General features: G+C 39.2%; 1 protein-coding gene across 8 annotated transcripts in view; it reads right to left on the bottom strand.

Moving 5' to 3' along the window:
* Window positions 1-22,742, bottom strand: part of PTPN4 (protein tyrosine phosphatase, non-receptor type 4) — a 219,190-nt gene that overhangs the window by 147,671 nt on the left and 48,777 nt on the right. For 7 of the 8 annotated variants that reach the window (XM_006769670.2, XM_015567781.1, XM_006769673.2 and 4 more), the window contains 4 exons: window positions 8,309-8,351; window positions 8,132-8,231; window positions 2,642-2,686; window positions 2,329-2,381 (listed from right to left, as the gene is read on the bottom strand). In XM_006769670.2, the coding sequence (XP_006769733.1) occupies window positions 2,329-2,381; window positions 2,642-2,686; window positions 8,132-8,231; window positions 8,309-8,351 (241 nt within the window). The remainder of the gene's footprint in view (window positions 1-2,328; window positions 2,382-2,641; window positions 2,687-8,131; window positions 8,232-8,308; window positions 8,352-22,742) is intronic. The other variant, XM_006769669.2, reaches the window with a different exon arrangement.

Genomic DNA, 22,742 nt, shown 5'->3' with positions numbered 1-22,742 from the left:
CCAATATCCTGATCAGGGCAGGGCCAGCCGGCCAACAGCCTTGGCTGGCAGAAATATGGAGTCCAGGAACCCTGGAGGTGCTCGGTCTCAGGCAGCTGTGGGGGCAAAGTTCTCCTTTGGTGGAAGTGGACCTGGGATTAGGGTGCCGGAATCAGAGATGGGGTGGGGAGGCTTTCCTGGGGGCCACAGAAGTCCCCGCAGGCCCAGCACAGCACTCAGGTGTCTGGCCCCAGTCTGAGCAGCGGCAGGAATAGGGGCCACGGGGCGCAGGGGGCGGCGGCACGTGGGAACCAGGAGGCGCAAGGCCCAATGTGGGCTCTTACCCTGCCTGCTGGGCCGAGCAGCACCAGCAGGTGGGCAGTCCCAGATTGTAGCAAGGTGCTTGGCTGCCGAGTGGAGGGGAAGAGAGCCAGGAGGGGAAGAGAGCCAGGAGGGCAATGCTCAGTGCCAGCCAGAGCCCCGAGCGGTGTGGGCGGGGCCCAAGCTGGAAACCCCGGCAGAGTGGGGAGGGGGGGATGTGGGAGGGGCCTGCAGCCCCATGCCTTTTCAGCCTTGGCCTTGGAATTCTGTGGGGAATCACTGTACTGGCGACCAGCGCATCAGATGTCAGCCCTGCTTCAAGAGAGGACATAGCGGAAAGTGGCAAGGCCACAGGAGAAATGGGAAACGTTGTTGCCATTTTCAGGAAACACAGCTGCCACGGTCTTCAGTAAATATGAACAGATAATCTTTGGTCTCCATTCTACAGAAGAAGCTGAGTCTCAAAGAAGGGAGCCTTCTGCAACACCTCACCCACTGCTCATACATGACCCTGTGCAGCATTGTTTTCGTTGGAAGTAGAGGATCCAAAATGTTTTTAGATCTTTGCTATTTTAGGCAGAAAAGAATTTAGCACAGGGGACTGGTGCTTGGGAAAGCATCAGGAAGCTGGAGGAGAGGGTGCTAGGCTGGGCCCCCAGGAAAGACTCCCTGCCCAGAGGGAGGAGCTGCCCTCTCAGACACAACTGAATACGAGGACACTCTGCACAGCTGTGACCCGAGTATCAGGAAACTGCTGCCCCCGCAAGTGCCCCCCAGCTCCCACAAAACAGGTCACCGGACACTGCCTCTGCCACAGCTACCCGTGCACAGCCTGGATTCCGCTGCAGAAAACCTCCACATCTCTGCAAACATGATCACCAGCAGCAAACAGCCAAACTTCAGGAAGATGCCTCTGCCCCACTTCTGCCTTCAAAATATTGTGCAAGTGCATCCAATCGGCAGAAACGAATTCATATCCAGAAACCTAGTTGCACAGGAGTTTGGGCAATTTCAGACTTTCGTCTAGGAGTGAGAGCTTGCCAATGTACCTCATGTGGTTGATAAAAATGGGGTCTGGCTGATGGGGCTCAGTGGTTGAGCATCGACCCATGAATCAGGAGGTCACGATCTGATTCCTAGTCAGGTTTCGGGCTAGATCCCCAGTAGGGGGCATGCAGGAGGCAGCTGATCAATGATTCTCACCACTGATGTTTCTATCTCTCTCTCCTCTCTCTTCCTATGAAATCAATAAATATTTTTTTGAAAAATGGGGTCATGCTATATAAATGTGTTACAACGAGTTTTTCACTTCATAGATCCCTAATGTCCTTCCTGTTAAAACCATACTTACAGAACATTATTTATTTATCATTCATTTTAATAGATCTTAGAGAGAAGAAGGGAGAGAGAGAGAGAAACATTGTTCCGTTGTTTCCTGCACTCACTGGACTGAGTATTGAATCTGCAACCTGGGCATGTGCCCTGACTGGCAATTGATCCACCACTTTCTGGTGTATGGGACGATGCTATGCTGGTACCCTGACCCCAAATTCTAGCTTCCAGAACTGTGAGAGAAATACATTTTTGTTGTTTAAGCCACGCAAATTTATGATATTTTGTTATGGCTGTCTAAGCTAAACCTATAAAATAAAAGTCCAGCGACCAAATAGCAGATGACCAGAATGACTGGAACAATCGAGGCCCCTTGCCCTAGCTGGCTCCACCCCGATCGGCCCCCATTGGGGTGGGCCGATTGGACCCCACCAGTGCAAGAATTCATGCACCAGGCCTCTAATGTAATTATATTTTATTTGCCAGCCCGGGCCAGTGTGGCTAAGTTGGTTGGAACTTTGTACAGAGCACCTGAAGGTCATGGGTTTGATTCCCAGTATGGGCACATGCATGGATTATGAGTTCCATCCCTGATTGGGGTGAGTATGGGAGGCAACTGATTAATGTATCTCTCTCTCTCCCCCTTCCTCCATCTCGAAAAATCAATAGAAAATAAAATCCTGGGCTGATACTTACACTGAACAGCAAATGAAGCCAAAAGGGCAGCAGTATTGTAAGGACAGGGCAATCTAATAAAACAAAACAGAAAATACATAGCCCAAAGTTACACACAATGATTTCAAAAGCATGATAATTTATAATATACTAGTTACACTTGAAATTTCTATGTTGACTTATATTTTAACTATTAAGTAATGAACTTATTCGATGAAAGGAATTAATGTTATATGTAACTTTTTTCAATAGATAGTTTGCAAAGGTCTTGAATTTCTTAATATAGAACTAAGAGTATTCTTAAACTTATTACTAAAAATGTATAATAGCCCACCTTCCAGTAAGAATGTCTTGTTTAATTTGCAAAAAATACTGGTACCTTAAAAAAAAGAAGATAGTTAGCATTTACTGGAATTATAGCATTTAGATATTAAAAACTATATACTTATTTAACAAATAAAAATTTAAATATTTAAGTATTTACTTCAATAATGTACATATTAACACAAGATATTTTAAAAATAAGCTTTCATAAATTCATGAATCCAAGTTTTAAAATTGTTTGATAAATGAAATTTTATACTTCAACTGTATTGTTTCCACTAGATCCATTATAAAACTCCTAACGCTTGTTAAGAGTTACATGACCTAGGGAGAAGATCGGAGAGAAATACTCTAAGGATTGGTGTATGCAGAAAGTATGCTGGGAAGCACAACAGACATAGGAAAGCTGACAGTAACAATGCACTAGAGACCAGTAGAAGAAAATCATTCTTTCTGCTGAGATGGGAAGCCAACTTCAAGAACAGGCCTGTGTGCTAATTATCTTCTGGCAGCAAGAAGCTATTGACTGCAGAAAAGCACCTTTCCCTCTTCATATGAGTTAAGAAACCTCTCTTTGATTAAATCAAAACAAAAAACCCACATAAGTTCCTTTACCTACAACTGATCTAATATTAGAATTGCCAAGTACCCAATTTCCTTAAAAAAAAAAAAGTAAGTATCCTATAACAAGAATACTAGAGTTGCTTACAAGACGGCACTGTCCTGTCCCTGCTAGTGGGTGAAGTCATTCCCGCACAGATGTATCAATGCTTGGGCAAAACCACCTGTGCTGTATAATATTGGTAGAAGACCAAATTTTGTGGCTTTAAATGTTTAAATAAGGAATTTACAGACTTCACCCCACTAAAAAGAGGATACATACTCCAAGAGTTAAAAATCATTAAAAATTTTGTTTGATTAAAGTCATTAAAGAGTTCAACGACCATTCAAATTACCAAAGAATGTAATTAAGGTTTTAGAAAATTAGGTATTGATTGTAATTTTTTTTTAAAAGAGCTGATACAAATATCTTGGCTTCATCCTATATAATAAAAGCCTAGGTGCAATGTCATCATAAGATGGCCGCCACAAGATGGCCAGCAGGGGAGGGCAGTTGGGGACAATCGGGCAGGCAGGGGAGGGAAGTTGGGGCTGATTAGGCCAGCAGGGGAGCAGTTAGGCATCAATCAGGACAGGCAGGTGAGTGGTTAGGAGCTAGCAGTCCCAGATTGTGAGAGGAATGTCCACTGTTGGTTTAGGCCCACAGGGATCGGGCTTAAATCAACAGGTGGACATCCTCTAAAGGGTCCCAGATTGGAGAGGGTTAAGGCCAGGCTGAGGGACCACCCTCCATGCACAAATTTCATGCACCGGGCCTCTAGAATATTAATAAATTCTCTGAGGCTTAATACATAATATTACAAATATTATTGCTTACTCAATCTAAGACAACATATTTCTATCCAGCCATCTTAGTTTCATAATTAAAAGTTAAAGGTCCCTGGTCTGGCTGGTTGCTCAGTGGTTAGAATGTCAACCCTTGGTTCAATTCTTGCTCAAGGGCAATACCTCAGTTGCAGGTTTGATCACCTAATTGGGGCAAGAGTGGGAGGTAACCAATCGATGCTTTCCTCCCTCTCCTTTTTTTCCCCTTCCTCTCATCACCCCCTTCCACATTTTCTAAAAATTCAATGGGAAACATCCTTAGATGATAAAAAATAAAAAAAAGTTAAAGGTTCCTGGTGGAAACAATCTTATAGTTAGGATTAAAAGGTCATGTATATCCTTGACATAATATTCTGAATACTACACAAATAATACCTATGTGCTTGCATACTAATCATTAAAGACTGACAGAATGGAAACCAGAATAAGCTAAATCAAAACTATAAGTCCTAAAGTAAGCCAGCCTATAATCTTTGGCAAGTTACTTAAAATTTGGCTGAGTCTTGTTTCTCTATTTGTAAAAAGAAAGTAGAACCACAGCCTAGTATAGGTATCTTAGGGGCCCTAATCAGAAAATACAAGCCTAATTTTGAAAGACAATTAAGACCTTTAAAACAGATTAATAATGACTGAGGTAAGTTTAGATAATCACCTTTACAAGCTGTAAAAATAAGGAAACTTTTCTAATCCAGACAATAATGAATACTTATCATGCTCTAAAAAGATATGCAAAGTGATGTCATTTGTATTCTCTCGACTCCTGAGTAAACTCCAATTCCAATGATGCTAGCAAAAGTAAATTATGTTTCATTTGGAAGCTCTGTAAGTCCATTCTTTTTATTTTTTTACCACTAACCTAAAATGGAATCCCAAGGTAAGGAGGTATAGATGATTTCCTGTTTTGTGGAGCTTATACTAGTCCAGTGATGGTGAACCTATGACACGCGTGTCAGAGGTGACACGCGAGCTCATTTTTTTGGTTGATTTTTCTTTGTTAAATGGCATTTAAATATATAAAATAAGTATCAAAAATATAAGTCTTTGTTTTATTATGGCTGCAAATATCAAAAAATTTCTATATGTGACACGGCATCAGAGTTAAGTTAGGGTTTTTCAAAATGCTGACACGCCAAGCTCAAAAGTTTCGCCATCACTGTACTAGTCCTTACAATTAGCAACTGTGGCCACAAGGGTGTCTTATTACTAATCCGAACCATCACATTAAAGCTACTTAAGCACTAAAGTTTTAAAGGAGTATTTCTTAAACCTAGTGGAATATTTGAGTCACCTGGGAAGCTTGTAATGCTTATGCACAGGTTCCAGCTGAGACCTATTAAATCAGAGTACCCAGGGGGTGTGGCCAAAGCAAGAGCTACCCTAAGTGATTCTAATTTGTAATCAGTGTAGAGATTCACTGATGCACAATGTACTATGGTAATAAAGTACAAACTAGCCACTTACCCTAATTACCAAATAGTGCCAGTTATAACATTACAAATCCATTATAAAGGATTTTTGAAATAATGTATTATTTCTAGTGAAAACAAAGATAATTTTCTAGACTGATGGACTGAGTAAATACTTTCTCGATTACTATAAAATTTGATTTTACTTTCTTCTACTTCAGGAATATGCTTTGATTTAATTATCAGTGAGACACATTTATTCCTTGATTATATCTTCAAAAAAGCTATACAAAAATCAACACATTCAAGTTTTGTTAAGAAAGTCAAAGACAGTTTTTTGAGTAAATTATGAATATAGCTATAATTGACAATATTTTAATTGCTTATGCTAACAAACTCAATAAACATTAAATATATTAGATATCCAATTTAAATTTATTGCTCTTTCAATTACAAATATGTATTACACATTTAAAAATCTGATTACTAAAACATAAAGGATGTTCTGAAAAAATGCATACATATTTTGAATAATTATTAATTTCAAAGGGTTAAATCTGAAGAGAAAGTGTGGGAACCCTAACCATAGTACACCGGATGTTCAAGGCCAATTTGCCATACACTTGTGCAAAGGCAATGACACAGCAGTTTTACTGCACACACTGCGCAGGCATACTTTTCTATAACCCAAATACTGATGTCACTATTTGGCAAGAAGCCTCTTTTGTCTGAGTTCGTATAAAGATATGTTACTGACCAGCTGGTGCACGGCTGCTTTGGCTACTTTGAAGAACTGTTTTGTCTGATGGCTCCTTGTTGCTTTTCAAGATAAATTAGCTTGGATACAATTAGTTTGAACTACCTAATCCAGAGCCTATATTCTTGAATTCTCCTGTTATAAAAAAAGGTAACCTACTGTCCCCACTCCCCCAACAACAAACACATAGAAAAAGACTCTAAAGGATGTGAATCTAATTTTTCTTACTTTATCTACTGAAAACTCTGCTTCAGAAACATCTGAGGATTGGCAGGGAAATGTCTTTAATTTATTCTTTTGTTGTTCTACTTCACCTTAGTATTCTAAAGGATAACCAATACATTAATATCTACATTAATATAACTTTAGGTACAGATTTTAAATTTGGCACCTAACTTTTAGAATAATTGTGAATATAGTCACTGACCTATATTCTTATATCTTTTATGGAAGGTATAATATGTTAATATTTATTCTGTCTTATTTTGCTAACCCTATCTAATGAAGGGTAATATGGAAATTAACCATCACTCCATCACAAAGATGGCGGCACCCATAGCCACAAGATGACAGCACATAGTCTTCAGCCCCGCTGGAGTCCCCCAGTCCTGGGGGGGCGGCCACGGAGAGTGGGCAGCATGAGCGGCCTGGTGGAATGCTTGCATCATCGCCCTGGCGACAAGGCAAGTATTCTGCGCCCAGCTGCAGATGGGCCTCTGGGCAGCGGGCCCGGAGCGGCCAGGCCCCACAGAAAGCTACTGGTGCACGAATTCATGCACAGGGTACTAGTGAATTACTAATTATCTTTCAAGCAACACACATGGTTATCCTTCAGGTTACTTAAAGATTTTTTAAATTGATTTTTTAGAGAGAGAAGAAGGGAAAGAAAGGGAGAAACATCAATGTGAGAGTGGAACATTGACTGGCTGCCTCCTACACACCCCCTTACCAAGGATCAAGTCTGCAACCCAAGCATGTGGGCTGACCGGAAATGGAACTGGTGACCTTTCAATGCACAGGACCATACCCAACCAACCGAGCCACACTGGCCAGGGTTCTTAAGGTTATTTTAATAATGACAGTTACCACACTGTGATTATTCCTCACTATTTATACCTTAAACAGTTATCTAACATTAATATACTATCAAAATACTCATCTGGGCCATTCTTGTATTTTCAATCTGCAGTTGGGAATCAGCTAATATGGAGGACAACTTAAGTTATTCACAGATTTTGACTACAAAGGTGGTTGATGTGCCTAACCATGTTTTTCAAGGGTTAAATATTTTTATAGGGGGAAAAGCAGGCACAATTCTCACTATATAGCACCGCTTAAAATGAAGCAGTATCTGATTACTTCAATTAGTTACAGCAAAGCAACTTAACCAGTTTTCACTGGAAAATCTCAATATTTACGTAGCTATGGAGGCTTCTTGTGGCTGGATGGGGTGGCCCTGGGGTTCCAATCTCCTAAAGCAGTGGTCAGCAAACTGCGGCTCGCAAGCCACGTGCGGCTCTTTGGCCCCTTGAGTGTGGCTCTTCCACAAAATACCACGTGCGGGCGCGCACACGTACAGTGCGATTGAAACTTTGTGGCCCATGCGCAGAAGCTGCATGCGCAGAAGTCGGTATTTTGTGGAAGAGCCACACTCAAGGGGCCAAAGAGCCGCATGTGGCTTGCGAACTGCAGTTTGCCGACCACTGTCCTAAAGCATTACCTGTCATCCAGGAGGGAAGTAAACTGTTTTCTTGAAATATCTATGGCCTATTCTGTGTGCTGCTAGTAAACTCAGAATTATGGCATGGCAATCTATTTTTGCCTAATTAATTTCATAATTTTATAATAGTTTTGAAAACATTTTTAAGAAAAATATGCTCCATAAACTCACCTTGTATATTCTTCTTGTAACTTGTTGGGGTCACTTACAAAAAATTTGACTCTGAAGTTCAAACTGTAGGGAGATCCTCCTAGAATTAATAAAAGCAGTTCTAATTAATCAGATTATATTAATCCTGCATCTTTATAAAGTACACTTACAAAACATGAAGTAAATATATATGCTCACTCTTTAACTGCTTCCTTATTGGTTTATTTGGATCCAGCCATCTCTGAAAAATAAATAAGATTGATTTCATTTTTCCTTGAGGAACTAATACACCGATTCATGCAAATCTGTTCTATTTAAAGATTAATGCTAAAAACTGAATTTTTGAAAAGACCTGGTAGGGAAAAAGTCATTAATTTGCAGATTTTCATATCATATAAAACAAAATTACGCTAGAAAGTACTGAATATATATATGTGGTAGCTTTAAGATTTTTATTTTTATTTTACATCAAATGATACAGTGTGCAATAACCTCTATTCCAAAAGTAAAAATGTTTAATAATCACTGCAATCTAATGTGAATTCTGTTAATTTAACTGTATTATGTAACAGTCTGGAACATTTAAAAAATTAAGAAAAATTTTGTAACTTCTACTCCATTCCTTAAAAAATAAATTACACCTCTTTCCCCATCCCCACCCCCCCCCAAAAAAAAACCACACTAATTTTGAAAAGGATAATGTTTAGTTTTGGGAAGGATTGCCTTTTGTGTATGAGAATTTTAAGTAGTCTCAATACTTCTGAATGCCAGTTAAGATCTATTTTAGAAAAATGAACTGAACTCAGAAAATACAGTGGGGCCTTGACTTACAAGTGTCCCGACTAACGAGTTTTTTGAGATACCAGCTGTTTCTTGGCCGATTTTTTGCATTGAGTTGATAGAGTAATTTGAGTTAACGAGCTCCTTAACGGGCTCGGTCTCTGAATGAATTAAACTCGTAAGTCAAGGCCCCAGTGTATCTGAACTGCCAACAAGTTTCAATTAAGAAAAATTAAAGAACCCAAAATGAGGTTATGGATGTGGCAGTATTTTCAAAGCACTACACAAATATAAGCTTATGTATCATTATTTATAATCCTTACTTCCCATACTTGATTCCATGAAGAGTACTTAAATAGATTTTAGTAACATTTGCCTGGGATAATCAAATCAAATCTAGCTGATTCTGCCTTTGTTTTTGTTTTTAATATTTTTTATTGATTTCAGAGAGGAAGGGAGAGGGAGAGAAGGATAGAAAAATCAATGATGAGAGAGAACCATTGATCAGCTGCCCGAAATCCAGGCAGGTAACTGACAGGAAATCGAACCCTGACCTCCTGGTTCATAGGTCAGTGTTCAACCACTGAGCCATGCTGGGCTGACTCTACCTTTAAACCATACCTAGAATTTAAGAATTTTTCTCCATCTAGTCTGCCACCATCCTTATTTCTGGTGTGGCTCTGGCCACAGCCTCTTAATTACTGTCCCTGTTTCTTTTCTTACCATCTTCTTCATCCTCCATCTAGAAGCCAAAGTAGTCTTCTCAAGCATAATGTTACTCCTTTGCTTAATACTCTTGATAATTTCTCAATGCAAGGTCCAAAGCCCTTAGCATTGTCTCTTTACCTCTTCTACCCCAATTTACTAAGCTCCAGCCATAATGCCTCCTTTCTGTTACTCAAAGATGCCATCTTACAGCTTCCAATTCCATGTTTCCTTAATGTACAGAATGTCCTTCTCCAGATTCCCCATGGCTGACTCCTTTCACCTGTGTCTGTGCTTAAATGCTACCTCCTCAGAAAGGTCTTCACTGACCACCCTACCAAAAGTATGTCATAAAGCTCCTATTTACTTATTTTCCAAAAACAGGCAAGGAACATTAAATTCTCTCATAACACTTTTTAAAAAAATCCTCACAGAGAATACATTTTTAATAATTTTTAGAGAGAAGGGAGAGAGAGAGAGAAACATCAATGTGAGAGAGAAACATTGATCATTTGTCTCCCCCATGAGCCATGATCAGAGGTGCACACGCCACCTGGGCATATGCCTGTTACCTTTTGGTGTACGGGACAATGCTCCAACCAACCAAGCCACACTGGCCAGCGCACACATCTATGTATTAATCTATTGATTTTGTTTTTCACATTTTAGAGAAAAAAGTAATAAATTACTTTCATTTTAATACTTGTCTAAAGTCAAAATTTGGGATCAATGATTGTATTCAAACCCTTCCTTCCTCATTTCGTTCCCCTCAAAAATATTCTAATATCAGATATATAAACACATTTACAAATAGACATGTTAAGCTGACACAGCTTAGAAGGAGTACAATGATAAGCACCAGAAAACTGAAGAGACCTCATCAATGATGTCATTGAGATAGGACTTAGGATTTTGGCTTAAAACAAGATAGAGCAATGCTATAATGGGCTCTATTACACAGTGAAGATAGTGCTCATAGTAAAAACACACCATTATGTCGAAAGAAAAACAACGTAGGGAAAAAAGATAACATATAAAACTGTTCTGCCCTGGCTGGTTTGGCTCACTGGATAGAGCATCGGCCTGGGGACTGAAGGGTCCCAGGTTCGATTCTGGTCAAGGGCATGTACCTTGGTTGCGGGCACATCCCCAGTAGGGGGTGTGCAGGAGGCGGGTTCGATCCCGGTCAAGGGCATGTACCTTGGTTGCGGGCACATCCCCAGGCAGCTGATCGATGTTTGCAGCTGGTCGATGTTTCTAACTCTCTATCTCGCTCCCTTCCTCTCTGTAAAAAACCAATAAAATTATAAAAAAAAAAAAACTGTTCTACAAATCAATAAGAAAAAAAACCCAACACTAATAAAAAAACAGACAATAGGTAAGAATGGAAAGATTACGGGAAAGGAAATATAAATGACTTTTCAGTACATGAAAAGATACTCAATCTTGATTATAACTAGAGAAATATAATAGTCTACATTAGGTTATCGTTTTTCAATAGTAATACTGACAAAGATTAAAACTTTTAATGACAAACCACAATGGCAAGAATGTGAGGAAAACAGCACTCATACATAGCTTCTGAGAATATAAATTATACCAACTCAATATAGGACAACTTGGCAATATTTATCAAACTATAAAACGCATATCACTATAGACCAAGTGTTGTTTTATACAGCATCTTGATATATTTCACACAATATAAAATTCACTATTTGAAAGTGTACACTTCAGTGCATTTTATTATGTTGTACAACCATCAAAATTAAATGTCAGAATATTTGCATCATCCCCAAAATAAATCCCATTTCTATTAGCAGTCAGTCCCAATACTGCACTGCCAAAAGGTTCTAGCAAGTACTAATCTACTTACTGTCTCTATAAATTTGCGTGCTTGGGAGATTCATATGAATACAAACATACCATAGGTGATCTTTTTTTTTTTCACTTTTACAGTAGGGAACCCCCTTAATCCACGGGGGATAGGTTCCAAGATCACACCGGATGCGTGAATCTATAGATAATACTGAGCCTCCTATATGTACTATGTTCTTTCCTATATATATATATATCCTATATAATAAAACCCAAATATGCAAACTGACCGAACAGCGACCAGTCGCTATGACTTGCACTGACCACCAGGGAGCAGACTCTCGACGCAGAAGCTGCCCCCTGGTGGTCAGTGCGCTCCCAAAGAGGGAGCACTGCACAGCCAGAATCCGGGCTCATGGCTGGCAAGAGCAGCAGTGATGGTGGGAGCCTCTTCCGCCTCCGCAGCAGGTGGACATCTCCAGAGGGGTCCAGAACTGCAAGAGGGTGCAGGCCGGGCTTAGGGACCTACCAACCCCAGGTGCACGAATTTCATGCACCAGGCCTCTAGTTTATAATAAAGTCTATTTATTTTTTTGTTAATCCTCACCAAAGGATTTTATCCCATTGATTTTTAGAGAAAGTGAAAGGGAGGGATGGAGGTAGGGGGAGAGAGACATTAATGTGGCAGACACACATCAATCGGTTGCCTCCCACGTGCAACCCGATCAGGGCCGGGGATTGAACCTGCAACCCAGGTACATGCCCTTGACCAGGAATATAAAACAAGAGTCTTTGGTGCACTGATGACACTATCCACTAAGACATGCGGGCCAGGGCAATGATAAAATTTAATTGGTAAATTATGCAGAATAAGAAAGTAATATTAATTAATAATAAAATAAAACAAAACAATATTCTGTAATGAAAGTTATGTGAATGTACTCTCTCAAAAAATCTAATTGTATAGTACTCACCCTTTTTCTGGTGATCATGTGCGATAATTCAATGCCTACATGTTGAGATAAAGTGAAGTGAATGATATAGGCATTGTGATGTAGCATTAGGCTACTTCTGACCTTCTGATGATGTATGAAGAGGATTCCCCTACTTCAGGTGATCCTGAATAATCAAGCCATGAGGAACTACTAAGGACTAACAGACGGGTAATGTATACAGCATGGATATGCTGTACAAAAGCATGACTCATGTCCTGGGTGCGATGGTATGAGATTTCATCATGCAACTGAGAATGGCGAACAACTTAAAACTTACAAATTGTTTATTTCTGCAATTTTCCATTTAGTATTTTAAAACCACAGGGAACTGAAATCATTAAAAGCAAAACCACGAATAAGGAGGCACTACTATATGTTTTTAAAGTTCATCAATGTTGTAGCATGTTACAGTACTTTTATAGCAGCACTGGGTTGTTTCTATCTTTTGGTTATCATAATAATACTGCTATGGCCCTAACCAGTTTGGCTCAGTGGATAGAGTGTCAGCCTGCGGACCGAAAGGTCCCAGGTTCAATTCCAGTCAAGGGCATGTACCTTGGTTATGAGCACATCCCCATTAGGGGGTGTGCAGGAGGCAGCTGATCGATGTTTCTCTCTCACTGCTGTTTCCAACTCTCTATCCCTCTCCCTTTCTCTCAGTAAAAATAAATAAATAAAATATATTAAAAATAACAATAATTATACTGCTCTGAACATTTGTATACAAGTTTTTCTATAAATACATGTTTCAATTCTCTCAGGAAAATGCCTAGGAATAGCATTGTTTGATAAATGGTAACACTACATTTAAATTTTGAATTAAGTTAATTTCCAGAATGGCTACAGCTTTTAAAACTCCCACCATCCACGTATGAGGATTTCAATTTCTTTGCATCCTCATCAATACTTGTTCTTGTCTTTTTAATTACAGCCCTCCTACTAGGTGTAAAGTAATACGGAATTCCTTTTTATTGCTGAATAATATCCCACTGTATAAATATACACTTTTGGTTCATCCATTCATTATTTAATGAGTATTTGCACTGACCCCACATTTTAGCTACTATGAATAATGCAATGAACATCTCAGTACTAATTTTTGTGTGTGGACATGTTCTCAATTCTCTTGGAAACATATCTAGGAGTGAAATTGCTTACAGTAACTCTGTTGCATCTTGAAAACAAGTACTATAAGCTCTCTAATTTTTTATGCATACAAATGGCATTGAGATTATGCCACTACCTGTATTTAGTCATATACCATACTTTGCCATGCCAAAATTTCCTATACCAACCAAGTTACTGTGATATATCTGAGATAAAATTCTGATTTTCAATAAAATATGTTTAAAATGAAATTTTATTAGAGATGATTAATATCAGGCATGTTATATTTTTTATAATTTTTAATTTTGCAATTACAGCTGACATTCCATAATATATTTGTTTTAGTTGCACAACATAATGATTAGATATTTCTTTAACTTATGAAACAATCACCAGAAATCTAGTGCCCATCTCACACCATATATAATTAAAATATTACTGACTACACTAGAGGCCCGGTGCATGAAATTTGAGCACTCGCGGAAGAGAGGGGGGTCCTTCAGCTCAGCCTGCGCCCTCTTGCAGTCTGGGAGCCGTCAGTTGAACATCCTTAGTGCTACTGCAGAGGGGGGGAGAGGCTCCCGCCACCGCTGCTGCACTCACCAGCCATGGGCCCAGGTTTGGGATGAGCGGCATCCCCTTGTGGGAGTGCACTGACCACCAGGGGGTAGCTACTGCATTGAGCGTCTGCCGCCTAGTGGACAGTGCACATCATAGTGACTGGTTGTTCCGCCATCAGGCTGAAACTGGCTCTCCTACATTCCCCAAGGGGTCCCAGATTGCGAGAGGGCACAGGCCAGGCTGAGGGATCCCACCGGTGCACAACCAGGACAGTGAGGGATGCAGGAGGTTGGTCAGCCAGGGAGGGACCGTGGGAGGGCTCCACGGTGTGTCCGGCCCATTTCGCTCAGTCCTGATTGGCTGGACCACAGCAGCAAGCTAACCTACTGATCGGACCTTCTGCCCTCTGGTGGTCAGTGCACGTCGTAGCAACTGGTCGACCAGTCCACTGTCTGCCCCCTTGTGGTCAGTACATGTCATAGAGAGAGGTTGAGCGGCCTTAGCATATCATTAGCATATTACGCTCTGATTGGTTGAACAGCCAACTGGACGACTGAACCCTTAGCTATTAGGCTTTTATTATAGAGGATTCCCTAGTCTGTACCTTATATCCTAGTGACTGTTTTTATAACTGGTAATTTGCATATCTTAATATCTTTCCCTTTTGCACCCATCCCTCAAACCCCCTCCCATCTAGCAACCACCAAAATGTTCTGTGTACTTAGGAGTGTTTTTCTTAGTTCGTGTTTTAGATTCCACATATAGATGAAATCACATGCCCTCTGTCGTTCTGCTTGACTCATTTAACTTAGCATAATACCCTATAAGTATAACCATGTTACTGAGATGGCAAGATTTCATACTTTTATGGGTAATATTCCAATGTATATACGTATAACTTCCTCTTTACCCATTTGTCCATTTTTGGACACTTAGGCTGCTTCCACATCATGGCAATAGTAAACAATGCTGTAATGAACATAGAGATGCATTATGCCTTTTTGAATTAGCGTTTTGGGTTTCTTTGGATAAATACCCAGAAGTGAAATTCTAGGTCCTTCTTTGTCTCTTATTATAGACTTTGTTTTAAAGTCAATTTTGTCTGATAAAAGTACTGATACTTTAGCTTTTTAAAATTTCCTAAATATATTTTACTTTCAGTCTGTACGGGTCTTGTAAGTAGCATATGTATAGGTCTTATTATCCATTCAGCTATCCTATCCTTTGACTGAAGCATTTAATACATTTATATTTAATATAATTACTAATAGGTATGTACTTACTCCCATTTTGTTATTCATACTTTTTATCTTTTTTCCCCTTCTTCTTAAAGAAGACCCTTTAACATTGGTTTGGTGGTAATGGACTCCTTTAACTTTTTCTTCTCTGAGACGTTCTATCTGTTCAATTCTAAGTGATAGCCTCCCTTGTTGGTCCTTGCTTTACATCACTTTATATATTTCATGCTAATCCCTTCTAGCCTGCAAAATTTCTGTTGAGAAATCAGCTGACAGTTTTGTGGGAGCTCCCTTGTAGGAATTAACTGCTATTCTCTTGCTGCTTTTAAGATATTCTCTATCTTTAAGTATTGGCATTTTAATATGATATATCTTGGTGTGGGCCTCTTTGGGTTTATCTTTGGGACTTGGTGCTTCCTGGACTCATGTGTCTATTTCCTTCCCCAGGGTAGAGCAGTTTTCCATCATTATTTCTTCAAGCAGGTTTTCAATTCTTTGTTTTCCCTCTTCTCTTCGTATCCCTATTATGCAAATATTGGTATGTTTGATGTTGTGCTAGAGACCCCTTAAACTATCCTCATTTTTTTGGATTCTTTTTTCTTTTTGCTGTTCTGATTGGGTTTTTCTGCTTCCTTATCCTTCAAATCTCTGATTTGATCTTCTGCTTCATCTCCTGTTGATTTCCTCTAATGTATTCTTCATTTCTGGCTGGCTCTTTTTTATGTTTTCTACCTCCATATTTATGTTTTCTATTTCTCTGCTGAAGTTCTCACTGAGTTCACTACTTTTCCCTAAGTTTATTGACATCTTCAACCTTATAAACAGTGTTTGAATTCCACACGTGTTAAATTGCTTGTTCTATTTTTAGTTCTTTTTCTGAAGTTTTGTTCTGTTCTCATACTGGGACATGTTTCTCCGTCTCCTCATTTTGGCTGCCTCACTATGTTTGTTTCTGTGTATTAGATAGAACTGCTACATCGCCTGGTCCTGGCAGTGGCCTTATGTAGTAGGTGTCCTGTGAGGCCCAATGGTGCAGTCTTCCTAGTTACCTGAGTTGGATGCTCCAGTGTGTCCCTTTTGTGTACTCTCCTATTGTAGGAGAGCCTTGATTACTGTTGGCTTGGCAATGAGAAGGGTTGACCCTCAAACTGAATGCTTGTGAGGACTGGCATGACTACAGAGGAGAAGCTGTAGTGCAGGGGCTGAACTCACAGAGGATTTACTTTAGTGGGGCTCTTGTGTCAGCCAAGTTTGCCCTTTGGGTATGTCACTTGTGGGTATCTGGTGTGATCTGAAACTCACCACCAAGTGGTTTGGTTCTGGGGTCTCTTGGGAAGAGCTCTGGTATAGGCCACGTTCAGTAACTGCTTGTGTCCTGTGCAGAGCCACCTGGTATGAGCTACAAAGTGATCTGAAGTTGGTTGCCATTGTACTGGGCTTGGAGGTATCTCTGAGAAAGGAGCTTGTATAAAGTTGTGGAGCCATGACTTTTGTGTCTGTTGCACAGAGAAAAAAGACAGAAATACCTGTTTCCTGATTTTCTCCTGAAAGAGGTATATTCATAGTCTTTAAAAGCTGCTGCCTGAAGGTCAGGATTACAATTAGCCTGAATCTAAGTGTTAAATGAAAATCTCCCCTTTAGGACAATGGCAGGTCTTCTTAGCACACCTCTAACTACTGGAAGTAGCCACTAAAAATAGGCTACTTGAGTAATTACAAAGGTTTGAGAAACAGCCAAGGCCTAGAAGAAGGTTGAAAAGATAAGGCTAATTTCCTTCAAAATAGAGAGGTGATTGTTTTATCTAATGCATAGAAACTAACAGAGAGTCAGGAAAATGAAGAAATAGAAAAATATATTCCAAACAAAAGAACAAGAAAAATCCTCAGAGAAAGACTTTAATAAGATGGAGATAAGAGCTTTACCTAATACAGAGTTCAAAATAAGTCAGAAAGATGCTCACTGAGATTAGTAAAAGAACAGATGGACATAATGAGAATTAACAAAGAGATAGACAGAAAATATTTAAAGTACCAAATAAAAGCCACAAGCTCAAGAACACAGTAACTCAAAAATACAATAGAGGGGGTTCAACAACAGACTAAATGAAGAAGAAAAAAAAAATCAATGAACTTAAAGATAGGACAGTGGAATCAGAACAGCAAAAACCAATAATAGATACACAAAAGATAAAAAGAAAGGAATCTAAGTATATCACTACAAAAATTATCAAACCACAAAGGAAGAAAACAATTAACAATCGGTAATAATTGCATACCTATCAATAACTATTTTAAATGTAAATGGACTAAATTCTCTAATCAAAAGACACAGGGCAGCTGAATGGAGAAAAAACCAAGACCTATCTATATGCTACTGAAAAGAGACTCACTTCAGATGAAAGGAACATAGAGACTGAAAGTGAAGGAAAAAGATATTCCTTGCAAATGGAAACTAAAAGAAAGCTGGGTGGCTATACTTACATAAAATAAAATAAACCATTAGAAAAAGACCATAGTAAGAGATGAAGAAAGTCATATCACCCTGGCCAGTGTGAATTGGTTGGTTGGAGCGTCATCCTGTATACCAAAAGGTGGTAGGTTCGATTCCCAGTCAGGGTACATAACCAGATTTCAGGTTTGATTCCAAGTCAGTGTATACGGGAAGCGGTCAATGTTTCACTTTCACATTAATGTTTCTCTCTCTCAAATCAATTTTTTAAAAGTCATTATATAATGATAAAGGCATAAATCCAACAAGAGGATATAAATATGTAAATAACTATGCACCTAAATAAAACAAATATTAACAGACCTAAGGAAGAAATAGACAGCATTACATAATAGCAGGGGACTGTAATTTTCCACTTTCCTATATGGGTAGACTAACCAGGCAGAAAATCAGTAAGTTAATGTTAGCCTAAAACAATAGATAACAAGTGTACACTCTTGGTGGGAATGTAAATTCATGCAGTCACTATAGAAAATAGTATGGAGGTGCCTCAAAAATTTAAAAATAGAATTACCATATGCTTCAGCAATTTTACTTCTGGTATTTATCCAAAGAAAACAAAAACACCAACTTGAAAAGATATATGTGCCACCATGTTCACTGTAGCATTACTTACAATAGACACAATATGGAAGCAAACTAAGTGTTCTTCACTTAAAAGAAAATTTGGTATATATTAAAAATAAAATACTATTCAGCCATAAAGAAGGAAACCTTTCCATATATAACAACTTGGATAAACCTTAGGGCATTATATTAAGTGAAATACGTAAGACATAGAAAGACAAAAAATTCATGACCTCATTTATATGTACAATCTGAAAATAAAAAAACAACAACACAAAAACAAATCAAAATGCTGAACTCATAGATACACAGAACAGATTGGTCATTGCCAGAAGTTGGAAGGTAGGGCATGGGTAAAAGTGGTCAAAAGATACAAACTTCCAGTTAAAATAAGTAACTCCTGGGATGTAATATATAGCTTGGGGAATATAGTTAACATTTTATACTAACAATAATTAAAGTACTATATATATGAAAGTTGCTAAGAATAAATCTTAAAAGTTTTTGTCACAAGAAAAAATGTAACTACATGTGGTGATGGGTGTTAACTAGACTTATTATGGTAATCATTTCCCAATATATACAAATATCAAATCATTATGTTGTACACCTGAAACTAATACGTTATATATCAACTAGAGGCCCGGTGCACAAAATTTGTGCATAGGAGGGGGGTGGGGGAGGTCCCTCAGCCTGGCCTATACCCTCTCCAATATGGGATCCCTCTCGCAATCCAGAACCACTGGCTCCTATACGCTCACCTGCCTGCCTGCCTGATGCCCCTAACTGCTCTTCTGCCTGCCTGATGCCCATAATTGCTCCCCTGCTGGCCTGATGGCCCTAATTGCTCTCCACTCCTGACCTGATCCTCCTAATGATCCCCCTAACTGCTCTCCCCTCCTTGTCTGATCCCCCTAACTGCCTATCTGCTCTCCTCTCCTGGCCTAAAACCCCTAACAGGCCATCTGCTCTCCCTTCCTCTCCGTGCCTTCAGACATTGGCGCAGGAGTGCTGAGAGCTCCCTGCCGAGGCCCCGCCCCCATCCTGAAGCCCCCACCTCCGGGCCAGGCGGCGCAGTAGGCCTGCACATGCCTCCATCAGGAGCGGCCTCTGCCTCCAAGGCAGCGTGACATTAGCACTGGGCAGGCCTGTGTGCGCCTGCACTGGGGGCGGAAGTCCCCGCCCACATCCCCGCCCACCAGCTCCTGTGCATGCACAGCCTGTTGACAGGTCGTGACTGGACACCATTAGGAACAATTAGCATATTACTTCTATGTTATATAGATTTTAAAAATAGCTATTGTTTCTTGGCCTTTTAGCTAAGATCTAGTGTAAAAAATAGCTAATAGGAATGGGTATTTCATCATCCACTCTATCAATTCATGAAGAAGTTTCAATTAAGGCATGGAGTCCTACTTATAGTCTTTTCAAAACCAATTGTTCATTCTTTACCCTTGGTAGAGTCTCTTTTTAATTCTGTAAAACATTTCATATTTGCAAGTTAATTTTATATCTTCCAAAATGTAGCATTTGAAAAAAAGGTTGTGGGATTGCCCGATTAAACTTGTTACTTGGTGTTAAATGTTTATTGAGCACTTACTATGTTCCAAGCATTGTTCTAAGTCCTTTACATGTAAAAATTCACTTCATCTCCATATTAACGTTAAGATCGGCACTATTATTTCCTTTTTTACAAATTGGTCTCCTATTTCCATAGTGTAAAATTTGCTAATGGGCAAATCTCTTAAATATTGTTGGCTTTCCTCAAATGTTGGTGTCCGTTTTAACTGCTAAGTTGCATATCTGAAATTCCCTGAAGGCTTCTTTATGTGTCTGTCTCCTTGTGGAGAAAAGACATGATATTCAGCCTGATTTCAATAGTTGGGAAGGATAAATAATCTGTGCTGACAGTAGGTTGTGCTATCTAATCTCCTGGACAAAGGTGCTTTTCTTTTTTCATTTCACTGGGGGTCACCAGTCTTCTGCAGGAATTAGTTTCCCTCTGTAATTCAAGTACTCATACTTAATGTTACAATTAGGGGTAAACAGTGCTAATTGCTTAACACTTGGCCCATTGGGAAAGAATGAGTTGACCCACCAGCTGCTACTTCTATGCCCAGTATACCTCCTCTCAAACACCACCCTGTAAATCTCTAGTCTGCCCCAACCTCCTCATTAAATTAGGTACACCCCTGGAACCACTCTCTCATTTACTAACTTTGTGATTGTTTCTCATTAACTTGATTTTTTTTTTATCTGTAAAACAGGAATATCCAAGTATGTTTTCAGGATTAAATTGGGTAAAAAATTAGTATTTAAGCACAGTGTTTAATACATTAGTAATTTGCACTCAGTTTGCCATCTTGCTACAGAAGCATTAATTATCTGCTTTTTAAAATGGAGATGCTTAAATATTTTTAAGGAACACAAATACAGAATTTTTGGATTGTTCTATAAGCTTACCTTTGAAGCAATATATGTAACAATTATAGATATAATTATAAAAATAAATGAAAGAAAAAAATTTAGAGTCAGGGAACCAGAGTAGGAGAGCTACTTGAAACTGTGTAACAGAAAGCTTTGCCTCTGTTTACACATGCAAGGAAGCTATTAATGCATAGAGCTCATAGAAACTGTATGCTAGAGAAACACTTTTCAAACTATGTGCATCTTTAGATGTAATGTTCATCTCTTGCAAATAGCTTATAGTTAGATCCATTTTTTAATTACTTTATTTATTAAAATATATTTTATTGATTTTTTACAGAGAAGAAGGGAGAGGGATAGAGTTAGAAACATTGATGGGAGAGAAACATCAATCAGCTACCTCCTGCACACCCCCCACCAGAGATGTGCCCGCAACCGTGGTATATCCCCTTGACCAGAATCGAACCTGCGATTCTTCAGTCTGCAAGCCGCTGCTCTATACCAGTGATGGCGAACCTATGACACGCCAACTCATTTTTTTGGTTGATTTTTCTGTTAAATGGCATCTAAATATATAAAATAAATATCAAAAATATAAGTCTTTGTTTTACTATGGTTGCAAATATCAAAAAAATTCTATGTGACACGGCACCAGAGTTAAGTTAGGGTCTCTCAAAATGCTGACACGCCGAGCTCAAAAGGTTCGCCATCACTGCCACTGAGCCAAACTGGTTAGGGCTTATTTATTTATTTTTGTTTAACATTTTATTTATTGATTTTAAAGAGAGAAAGGAAAGGGGAGAGAGAGACATTGACTCACTGTTCCATTTATTTATGCATTCACTGAATGCTTCTTGTATGTGCCCTGAGCAGGGATCAAATCCCGCAAACTTGGCACATGAGGATGACACTCCAACCAACTGAGCTACTGGGACATGGTTAGATTCTTTTAAAAAAAAATCTATTCTGCTAATCTGTATCTTTTGATTGGGGGTTTAAACCATTTGCATTTAAAGTAATTACTGAGGGAAGCACTTGCTTGTCATTTTGCTGTTGGTTTTCTTTTAGCTATTTTGTCTCCCTCCTTTCCTCTGTAACTGCCTTCCTTTGAAGCACTTGCCTTTTTGATAATGTTTTGATTCCTTTTAATTTCCTTTTGTGTATATTTTTATTTTTTTTCTTTGTGGTTACTATGAGGATTCAACATAACTTCCTAAAGTTATTACAATCTGTATTAAGCTGATATTAACTTAGCATTAATTAAAACTCTACACCTGCATGGTTCAGTGGTTGATCATCAGCATATGAACGTGGAGGTCACAGTTCAGTTCTTGAGTCGGGGCACATGCTGGGTGTGACTCAATCCCCAGTCTGGGGTGTGTGGGAGGCAGCCGGTTGATGATTCTCTCTCATCGTTGATGTTTCTGTCTCTCTCTCTCTCTTCCTCTCTGAAATTTAAAAATACACACACACACACACACACACACACATCACAACAAAAAAACTACTTAGTTAGTTGAACACCATCCTGTGCACCGAAAGGTTGCTGGTTCAATAAAAGGTCAGGGCACAAACCTGGGTTGCAGGTTTGATCCCTGGTCTGGGAGTGTACAGAGGGCAACCAATCAAGTTTTCTCTCTCATACTGACATTTCACTCAATTTCTCTAAGCATGTCCTTGAGTGAGGATTAAAAAAACAAACAAAAAATCCCCCTGTACTCCTTTAGAACTCTGCATCAAATTATATTACATACTAGTGGCCCGGTGCACGGATTTGTGCACATGGAAAGGAAATTAATTAGGAGAAATATCTTAATACTGCTATTTGCCTTTTCTCTATAACAGAAGTGTCAGAGATGAAGGAAAATTAGTAAAATGTATATGAAAACAATAAAGTAGGTCCTCAGGTTATGCCGGAGATCCGT

Source organism: Myotis davidii, unplaced genomic scaffold, assembly GCF_000327345.1.
Source record: "Myotis davidii unplaced genomic scaffold, ASM32734v1 scaffold3, whole genome shotgun sequence".
NCBI classification, from domain to species: Eukaryota; Metazoa; Chordata; class Mammalia; order Chiroptera; family Vespertilionidae; genus Myotis; species Myotis davidii.
Note: the sequence above shows the minus strand (reverse complement) of the source record. Positions and strands in the feature narration are given on the sequence as shown.